At 36.0% G+C, this 11,118-nt stretch overlaps 1 protein-coding gene across 5 annotated transcripts in view; it reads left to right on the forward strand.

The window, feature by feature from the left end:
• AKAP11 (A-kinase anchoring protein 11) overlaps positions 1-8,421 on the forward strand; it is a 36,858-nt gene extending 28,437 nt beyond the window's left edge. For all 5 annotated transcript variants that reach the window (XM_031615880.2, XM_031615881.2, XM_031615882.2 and 2 more), the window contains one exon: positions 3,533-8,421. In XM_031615880.2, coding sequence (XP_031471740.2) covers positions 3,533-3,679 — 147 coding nt within the window. In that variant the 3' untranslated portion in view covers positions 3,680-8,421. The remainder of the gene's footprint in view (positions 1-3,532) is intronic.
• Positions 8,422-11,118: the final 2,697 nt, after the last annotated feature.

Below are 11,118 nucleotides of genomic sequence, written 5' to 3' on the forward strand. Positions count from 1 at the left end.
GCACAGGCTGTTTAGTCTCTGCATGTACAGTAAATAACAGTGCATTAATGAAGGCTGAGTTACCTTATCTCACAAGTTGTTTTACTCGGCTTATTCCAAAGAAAGGTACAGTTACAACACTTTTGTTCAGTGAAAAATGTACTTTAAAAGCATTTTTTAATGTAGTGTTTAATTGTATGCAAACTAAATCTCACTTTTGAGAACTTGCTTGTGCAAATGGTTTTCTAACGTTACAGTGTGATTTTCATCCTCAAGTTTTTATGCCAGCAAATGCACATTTTCTTATCAGAATTAACTTATGAAGTTTAGATTTTTTTTTTTTTTCCTGGAAGAAACTGCAATCAAAGCTGTTAAGAAAAAGTACTGAATGAGACTGTTCTGGTTTTAGAGATTGATGTGTGACCATAGAGAAAGCTGAATTTAATAGGAGAGGCTTCAATAAAGTGCATCTCATAGGGGAGGGAGTTGAAACTCAATGATCACTGTGGTCCTTTCCAACCCTGGCCATTCTATGATTCTGTGTCTCTTCCTCCTACTTCTTCTGCAGGCGTTTACTTGGCTAGAGGCTAAAGTTGCAATGCTGTCTTTAAACTAATGCCTAAAGATGCAAAGGAGACGTATTATAGCTAATAAGATAATATGATGAGAAAAGTACTGTGGAAAATAACTGTCTAATTTTTTTTTCTGTAGTAAAAATGTTGCTTCTTGACAAATAATAAAGTGATACTTAGCTGACACCTAAAGATCAAAATACAACATCTTCAGACAAACAATCATCATGCAATATTGAAAACATTTGTTTGCTTTTAAATAATCATTTGATTCACTAGGTTTTACATATTCATCTTCAGTTCTCCAAAGGTAGTTATGTTAAGATTAACTGAAACACTGTTTTTCCTTTTGGGTACAAGGAAGCGTTACCTGTTGTTATTCTGTCTCTTTTCCCAGTGATCTGTCTATCTACAGACTTGTGTCCAGTTTATGTCCAGTTGCCAAACCCAGAATGTCACCTGTTATGTCAGTCAGACTCAGTGTCCTTTTCTGTTTCTTTGTTTTTGAGTGAAAATAAAACTCTGAGCATTGTCCCTGTTTGAATTATCCAGTATAGGAAAGATTAGGGAATGTAGTTTTTGAAATTGATTTATTTTTAATTGTCAATTTATAAGTTTAGAAACCTTTCTAGAAGGATACTTGTAAAAGTAATAAGAATGTTCTTCTGAAACGCACCTGTGTTCTTTTAGGATTATATTTAATGGAAACGAGATATTTAGCAGTACAGTACAAGAAGTCTTGAAGTTAGTCTCAGGCTGATGTTGATGATCTGGCCCAAACTGAGGTTCTTAAATTGGAAGTAGTCATTCTCTGTTCTGTCACTAGTAAAACTAGATGCACCTCCAGAGGGCACTGTAGCCCAGCAGAAAACTAAACTGACTTCTGCTTTCTGATGTCTTCCCCAACTAAATTGACCTCTACGTATAATCTCGAAGTCAGCTCTGTGGTTTTGATAATCTCAGAGCTACTTTGGTAAGGTACCACAGTTACATAAGGAATAAACCTGGGCTTTTAAAATCACACTGAAAACAGTAATTTTCACTTTAAGCAGTTGGAAGTTTCAGGAAGGGAGGAGAGGCAAATGTTAGCTGATCAGAGCAGGATAATAAGCCACTGATGTTTTGTGGCTGTATAAAAGATAAAAATATACCGTGCCTGCTATATGCTGGTAGTTACTAGCTGAAACTGGATACAAACTCTTGAGAGTTCACACTGTACTCAGCAAGGCAGAAAAGTTGATTACCTGTATATGAAACAAAATGTGTTAGTTAGCTGCTAGAACAAGAAGCTAGTGAATTAGATAAGTCTTGGGGAAAAAAAATTCAAGAAGATCTGACAGTATTGATATGCAAGTGCCTTGATTTAAATAATAATAATAATAATGTGTGCTCATGCATATAGTTTTTAATCAGAACGTATCTAACTGTTCTAGGATTTCTGGTGTCTGTTTTGAGTCAACTCAGTTGATTCTCTTGTGTGACAGTAGGAAGCAGCAGTCATAAAGAAAATATGGGATTGAACTTTGAACTCAATTAAAACAAAGATAAGCAAAGCCAGGTGACAGCTCTCATATTTAGTGTGATGATATATTTTTTCTTAGACAGAAACTTTAAACTATATTTGCCTAAGTACATCTTTGGACTTCAGCCAAACTTCTCTCTGGAGTAAGAAAAATTACCCTTCTTTTATAAACCATTTACAAAATTGCCTCTTGTAGCCCATAAAACTCTTTTTTGCTGTGCTGTATTTTAAAATTTGCAAATAATTGATGGAAATAACTTCAGAGTTCTGTCTCCCTCTTATGTAGAATGTGTTCATTTATTTTTTTTAACTAAAGAAATTTCTGTGTTCAGTATATGTTCTGCTCAAGATTAGAGATTCTGCTCATTCAAGATAACCTGTACTCAGAAATTAACTCTCTTGTACAGGTTTTTAGTACTGGGTTGATTACAACCAAAAATGCAGACTGAAATGTTCAGTATTCACACTCTGCCTGACAGTTCTATCACCTGTCTCCTTGCAGTCTGAACATCACACTTAGGTGAAGAAATAGGGAAAAGTTATCTCACTTCTTTTTTTTTTTTTTTTTCCTCGAATTTTCATACTTCAGTTTGACAGGTCTCAGAAAAAAAAAAAAAAACCTCAATAAATTTCTCAATAAATTTTTAATTTGGTAGCTGTGAAGATATTTTGCTGAGTGACTTTAAAACTTAATAGAGAGCAGTAAAATTTTGCGGTTCCAGGAGATATGTAAAGTGTAAATTGTTGTTAAATGTAGCATTGATGGTTATGCTGAAAGCTACCAAGAAAATATATTTTTTTAAAGTAAAGATTTCTTAGTTCTAGGCAAACTGACAAATTCACTGTATCTCAGGGTGGGCATTTTTCCGTATTTAGCTGATCTTGACATGTAGGCAAAGAAAACTTCTTGCTTGGGCTCCTGGATGAAAAAAAAAATGTTTTCAGCTACGCTGATTTCCATTCACAAATGGTAGTTTAACGTAACCTTCACCTTTTCCTCTTCTCCAAGATGCTATAATTTCCTAACTCTGAAGGCGCTGTTTCCGTTGAGGGTAGCATCTGTGCCACCCAAACCACACTATATGTTGTGAAAGGAAAATCCACATCCTTTTATTAAGACTGAGTTTTGTCTTTTTTTATGTGCGTTATTGGCATGGGAGGGGTGGCAAATGTTTTAACCTTGTGTTCGGAATTTCCTGTTTTCTGCAGTCTTGATGAACCACAGCCTTCATACCTATGGCACCAGATCATTTGAAAATGTCACTCCTTCCAGAAGAAACTGTTGTGAAAAGTGCTTGATCCTTGAGGAAGTTTTTGTTTTTGTAGATGTGGGAATAATGATTAACTTGTTACAACTGATCTTTTATGAGCTAATGTTTCAAGAATAACTTCTGTAACTGTTAATCAGGATGTGCTGGTCAAAATATTTTGTTTTGTGTTTCTCCCATATCCCCTTTAGCTTTCCAGAAGACTGCGTGAAAGAGATTGGAAAGTGGGAGATCTCTTGCAAGCAGTGTTGAAGTACTGTGAAATGCTAGAGAAGGCATCTGATGGAGAACAAGCCCTTAATAAGTCTTTGGTTGGGTGGCTTCTGGATAATGTCTGAAAAAGTCCAAAGATGCACCACTCTTCGCTTCATTCCTCTTTCAAAAGGAGATAGGAAGAACGTAGATAAATAATGTAAAATTCAATTAATGAATGTTCAAGTAATTGTCAGCATTTAAAAGACTGAGGTGAAAGTCAAAGTATCTGTGCTGTGCTTTGTGATACTGTGCACATGGTATGTTTATTCAGTCCATAATCAGCATTGTTCACCCATGTATAACTATTTACTGCTGTGTTCAGACCGTTGAGATAGTTATGAAAAAGTACCTTGTCTATGACAGTAGTTCAGAGGAGACAGTCTCAGGCATGATATTGAGGATTCCCACTGCACCAGGATTGCTCTTTCCCATTTGTGCCTGCTCTGTATTCACGGTGGGACTATGAACACTTAAGTTTTGGAAAAACCTCTTTTCATAATCTGCAGCAGGATTTTCTAGAAGAATTATCAGTCTTGGCCAAGTTAGGTACACAAGGGCAGAAATATCAGGAGGAAAATGGACTTGCCCAGGCAGACCCTTAGTGAAGTCTGCTTTCATAGCTGCCTTTCTCAATTTGAATTTTTAAAGATTGAGAGTCTGCTCTGAAATTGAGGTGCAAATACTTGTTCTCTTTGGTTAATTGTAGAGCTGGTAAGTTCTGGTAGGACAAACTGGGAGGCTGAGCATAACTTCTTAAAAACAAAGCAAAGTTTGTTGAAGTTTGCCAGTCAAGTTTAAATTGCTAAATTTCTTACTGAAGTTTCTAGTACCAAAATACTTGTTTAACATTGATTTTATGTCTGAAGAATTTGTATGCTAGTCTTTGTTATGGTTTAATCCCAGTAGCAGTTCAACTCCACACAGCTGCTTGTTCACTGCCCCTCACAGTGTGACGGCCAAGCAACTTGGAAAGGTGAAAGTGTTAAGAACTCATGGGTTGGGATAAAGACAGCTGCAGCAAAAGCTGCCCTTGCAAGCAAAGCAAAATCAGGGGTCCCTCATATGTAATGGTTGCTTGCAAAGACAACCAGCATGACTCTAAATGCCACCCTCCCTGCCATACCATCTTCTATTGCTGAGCATAACACTGCGTAGTGTGGAATATCTCTTTGGTTAATGTGTCAGCTGTCCTGGCTATGTCCCTGATCAGCACCTTGTGCCCCTTAGCTCCTCGCTGGCAGGTCTTCTTGAGAAGCTGAAATGGCCACAGCTCTGCTAGCACTGCTCTGCAGCAACTAAAATATCAATGGGTTATCAATATTACTTTCAATAAGTCCAAAACATAGCACCATACAAACCTCTGTGAAGAAAATTAATTCAAGCCAAAGCTGGGATAGTCTCACATACAAAGTAGCAAATAGATTTTTTTTTTTCTCTGAGAATTGTGGCCATCTTTTTGACCAGTCTAATTCTTTACTTCTTACCTTCCATACATGAGTTTTCTTTTCAGTAATAAAGAGAATTTTGTTACTTGCTGAGCACTTAAGTGTTAGCATGGAAAACTCATTAAAATATAAAGGAGAAATTTATTGCAAATTGATTTTTCATTTTTCTTAACTACCTTTGCTGAATATTTTTAAAGGCACTTTTAATCAAGTCTTTTTAGCAATGTAATCATGTTTCTTACCAGTACTGCTGACTTGCCTTTTGTCTGAAGGAAAGTCTGGATCTTTACATATCCTGTTGTTTGAGAATGCTTTTGGGGTTTGCTTTTTTGTTTTTGTGCATTCTTGTTTAGAAAAAGGCACTTGCTAGTAATTACAAGGCTGCCACCTCAAGATTCTTATCTCTTGAAAGCAAATCGTGGTGTTTCACTTAGTTTGGGTGAAAAAAAGAATCTTAATGGCTTTGTCATGGAAAAATACACTGTTGGTATGTCGTGCATTTCAGGGTGTGATCCCAAATGAAAAGAAATGGATGTCTTTAAATCTGTTCACGAGTTATAGTGCAATATATACAATTCTGATTCCTCGTGTCCTAAATTACTATGAAGTGTCACACTGGTAAGACCACTTTCCTTGCATTGTCTTTGTGTGTCAGGAAGGCATTCCACTAGTCAGTGTAGGTCTCTTTACAGAGACCTGGTTTATTTTAGTTTTCATTTGTCATCTGGTTTTCAAAAGGGACCCTGTCTTGGATCTCAAAGTTTACCTTTCAAACTGAGTTAGGTTTATATATGCATGTGTGTGTTCACACATGTGCACACACAACTAGGTATGTTGATGTAGCTATATTATGCATTAGATCTCACCTATATGAATTTACAACATAAATTTTTATTGCTAACTTAAAGTTGTGTTATTCTCATAGTTTATTACCTCATGTGACGTATCATTTTGCTGATTGAAAGATCTGTATATGCTGTATGACAAAGACCAAAAAAAAACACTACAGGCTCTTTTGCTCCTTTATAGGTAATACAATGCTATGTTACAGATATCAGCTTTCTCTAGAATGCAAAGAGGGGAGAAAAAACTATTATAATTTCTATATGTGGGAGATGGTCTAGTAAGGAATAAATGTGAAGGAGTATACGAATTTTTCTTTCTATTTTTGCTTTCTCCTTCTCTCCCCATTTTCCTTTCTTTTTTTTTTTTTTTTTTTTCCAGACCTTGAGAACATTGACTTTCAGGTTCATTCCAAACAAAAATTTTGAATCATTCTGTGGCCGTAACATCTTCCTTTCAACAAAGCAGTAATGAACTTGCATAAAATTAACTGCAAATCAAAATATCAAGAAAATAAAACACAAAAACCAATGCCTGAGAACTAAATTTGCTCTGGCTTTTGGTATTCCCATTGAAATGAATTTTCAGGACATGAGGATACAATAATGCTAGTACAGTGTTTCAGCACATCTAAAACCAAGCTGAAAATGATATTGAAGATGTTGTACATGTGCAGACCTGTTGGTAGACTTCAACACACAAAACAGGGAAAAAAAAAAAAATCCAGGAAAACAGGAAACTCATCTGTTTGGTATGTTGGGTTTTATAAAACTGATGATTTTTTAATTTTTTTAATGCAAAATTAAAAGTTTGTGCAACTCCCAAAGCTTCCAACTATTCAGGAAGTCAAGTGAACAGTAGTTGTGCTATAAATGAAGTCTTTGTTTCAGAGTGGATCAGATGTATTGCATTACTCTATTGACTGATGTTAAGGATGACACTGATTTATTAGTCTGCAAGGAAAGGAACAATTTCCAAATTAACACAAGGAGAAAAGTTACAAAATACTTCATTTTTATTAAAAAAAAAAAAGGCATAATTTTCTACACAAACTGTTTTAAACTTGTGTTCTGGATGCTCTGATTATTTTTCTTTGTTACTGAAATTGGAATTAAACCAGCCTCACGAAGTTGTTATTATTTAACCATTTTAATAGCTGTTGCAGAATTCTTCCTTTGATTATATCTAACTGGTGCTGTCTGCTATATTACTTATTATATATACAAAGCTGTTCTTTTCTGCAGTGAGTCTTATATAATGCTATTACTGAGTTTATTTAAAACTCCTGACCACAGATACGGAAGTGTAAGTGAAAACTGTAACAATACAGAGGGCTACATTTTGGTCCATTTAAAGCAGTGCAGTGAAATACAGTTTGTTTCATCTTGCAGATTTTTCTGCATGGGAAACTCAGTAATGAAATTTTAAATTGAAGAAAATATATACAATGATGTCACAGTTCCAGAAAGCACCCTCTCTTAAATGCTACATAAATACGTTTGGTGTTCTGAAAAATAGAAGTGCTTTCATGTTTTGTAAGATACTGTAGGGAAAAAAAAAAAAAAAGTGAAAATAATCCCTCTATAAATCAACAATTGGAAGTGTCCATATTTAAAACAAATGTAAACATTTAGAGTGGGGTACATAAATAATACATAAGTACGCATAAAAACCAAACCCGTATGCTAAAATTAAAGAAGATCTGTTTCAAAATGAGGATGTGAAAAATGAGTCAATGCCACATATTTGAATGAGATTTGCATAGTATTTTTGTTCTTGAGTTTAAAATCACTGTGTAAACTTTATATATATTAAAAAAAACAAAAACATGAACCTAACAACCCACATTCCGAGACTAATTAGGTCTCCCCAAAACAGTACCAGATTTTAAACATTGTTTTCTAATGTTCCTTTATCTAGGACCTTTTCTATTAAGAGCCACATCCTGTTGGAGATGGGAACACGGTAAATACTAAACACTGTCACCAGCGAAAAAAAAAATAGCTTTACAGAGGTGATCAGCAAAAAAAAAGACAAGATTTGGGACTGATTTTAGTGTAAGAATTAGTGGCTTTTCAACAGGAGCCACTACTGTCAAGCATTTGACTGTCAAGTACTTTAGCTCTGAAGAGACAAGTACAGAGCCCAGCCACTGTAGTCACTTTATTTTATACCATCTTTGTACATTCCTGTTGTATAGCTGGAGTTGTAGTTTTAGAGGGTCTTTGTTCTGTTGTAATGTCTGAATAGTATTTAATACTAAAATTTATTATAATTTGCTGGAACTGCTGCTTATTTGTGCAGTGTTAAGATAATTCACAGCCCGGTTAGTGATGCAGTTGTACACCAAAAGCAGTTTGAATAACTATAAATGTTAATGTAACTGTACTCAATGAAAATGAAGGTCTCGTATAATGGTGATGAGTTTTGCCATTTTAATAATTTAACTATATTCAGTTTTCAGATTATAAACTGCAGGTTGCACTAAATTTGTCCTTGTTTTAGCAGTGGCTTAAAATAAAACACGTTTCACTGGCTTTGAGAGAGCTGTCATTTCTTGTAAATTCATTCAACGTTACTTTTCAGTTTACAAAGGTAAGATTGGTCCTGCTTCATGTTGTATGAGGCCACTTGAATGGCATAGTGAACAGTGCTAATGCAGCAGGAGATGGCATCGTTCTTACAGGATTGAATTGCTATATGCAAAGAGAGCACCATTTTACTGTCTTTGGGTTGAGAGGTAAGCCTGAAGTTCCAGTCACATAAAGTATATCATTGCATGAATTCTGTTAGGAGATATTAAGCAAGAAATGAACTGTAATATCTCGGTGTAAGCAGAATGAACAAGCAGTCTATGTCATCTAGCCTGAAAGCTAGGTCAGGGAGGATAGCCTGATAATTCCATGTGGGCTGAGGATGGTCTTGGCACATGTACAGTTTCTGGGGAATCAGAGTAACAGCCAGCTTTGGAGTCTTCTTAATGCAAAAACGTGCTGCTAATGAAAATGTGTGGAACACAATTTTTCATGGGCTTACTCAAAGCACTCAAACATTTTGATATCTTGTGAAACTTAGCAAAGAATAAATTAAGTACCCTAAAATTAAAATGCTGCCCAAACTTCTTGTTGTGCACTGATACGGTTTCTAAGTTCTAGAGATGCTGTTATTGCAAATAGATGACAGTAGTTTGTTTTGTATTTATATCTTACAAGTCTAACAATTTCAGTAGCATTTCATTTCAAGAAATACAGATTTTTTTTTTTTTGCTGAAGTTACTTTTAAAGTAAGCATGCCCAGCTTTACATGATTTTGTATTTTTGCAATGTTTTTTAGAGGTGATTTCTTCAGTGTCTATGATTTCTTCCAAAAAAAAAAAAAAAAAGTATTCTTTTATTTCATTACTGTATCTCTGTGAAAGATGTTTGAGTTTAGCTAATGAGTCTAATGAGTCAGTTGCCTTCTAGAAAATGCATGCTAACTAATCAAGTAAATGTTTAACTTGTTCTTAAAATACTATGCAGACGAAAGGAAAAAAAAAGAAAAAAAGGTGGGTGGCAGATTTGGAAATAAAAAGAGATTTTTGTGAAGGGAGAGAATCATGTTGAAGATTAGCCTGCTCTTTTTCTTCCTGCCTAGACTTTATTTTGCTTTCTTTCAGCAGTCTTGCTCTGGCTGGCTTTATTCAACCACAGAACAGTATCTGTGCACTTCGCTTAACCTTGATGTATTAAATAGGGCACTGCATCTCCAGCTATTCTGTAGTTTTTGCCCAGTGTGTGCTGCTCCCATCTCCCACTCCTTTGCTTCTACTTTCTTCTAACTCCACGACTTGATCTTTTTGATGTGACTGAATTCCTGAATTAATTCCTTGCTGGTTACTGTCCCAAGCCTCTGACTGGAAGGTGCCTATGGAAAGCCAGTGATGCCAAAGCCAAAGAAATGTGCACTCATCATTAACCTTACTGGCTAGTTATTGAACTCCAGGTTAATCAAATGTCTTTTTAGTTGGTGTTAAGGCCAACCAACAGATGTGTTTCTGCTTGGGGTAGGAGAACTAACAGTGACAAGCACAAGGCCATGTCTGTAATCAAGGTGCTGGCTCTCTGCTTCGTGGCTTTGCAGCATCTTTCCACGACAACTACAGTGACTGAAATGGAGGCCTTTGCATAGTCAAAATGTGTAGCCTATCTTGTCTCCAGTCCTAATGTGACTGCAGCTGCTTCTAGGCCTGTAAGGAGCTGTGTGTGTATGTGAGCGATTATGGTTTTTTGTTTTTATTTGAGAATGGCCAAAAGAGAAAGACAAGTTTAATGCTTTGGGCAGGAATAAGACAAATATCCAGAATGAAAAAGCAAGGTAATGTATTTTTTCTGCCATCTGCCCCAGTAGCCCACTTACTGCCAGTCTCTTATTTTTTTTTGCAGTTTTCTCCTCTTATTGCTCTAAGTCTCCTCCCACACTTTCCTTGTGGCTGTAGCTGGTTTCTACTGTTCTCTGACCCTTATCCAGTCCAGTAGTATGGCTGTTCAGTTTTTTTCCTGACCCTGCTCAGCTGTCCTGATGTGACTTCTGGCCTTCTTATTCTTGGCTGGCGGAAGTGGTTAAAAACAAGCAAGGGAAGTCGTAGTTGGGAGGTTATGGAATAAGGCTGCCTACCAGAAATCATCAAGCAGTGAAGAAGAACTAAACTTGCTTTTGGCTGAGTTTTTCACTCCTGTAGGAAAGTGATCTGTGGTTGCTTTGGTTTGGAACCCAACTTGTTGCTTGCAAAACCCTTGGATTTTATGCTGATCTGAAAGTAACTTTTAAGCTGATACTCGAGCATAATATAATATAAATCTAGTGTACTACATTATGGGTATGGGTGCATATTTACTTTACTACATAACAATAACTTCCAGACACATGGCAAAATGCATTCTTTTGGAAAGCTGACAGAATGTCAGTTGTCTCGCCCACCTACATCAGGTCTCAAATTTAAGTGATAGTATTTAATTGCAAACAGTGGACGTGATTCTTGAGGTGTCTGGTTATAGGAAGAATGTACCCTTATAATTACTTCCCTCTAATTTTGTACTATGTGTAGATGTTGCAACTGGACTAATTAACCACACAAAATCAGACATAATACTCATATTGCTACAACAGAGCTAATGGGATGTGAGCAGAAATGGAACAAAGAACCACCTCTGTACCCTGGATGTCAAAAATTTACAAGAGATGAATGGTGTTTC

This window comes from Phasianus colchicus, chromosome 1 (genome assembly GCF_987193195.1).
Source record: "Phasianus colchicus chromosome 1, bPhaCol1.hap1.1, whole genome shotgun sequence".
NCBI classification, from domain to species: domain Eukaryota; kingdom Metazoa; phylum Chordata; class Aves; order Galliformes; family Phasianidae; genus Phasianus; species Phasianus colchicus.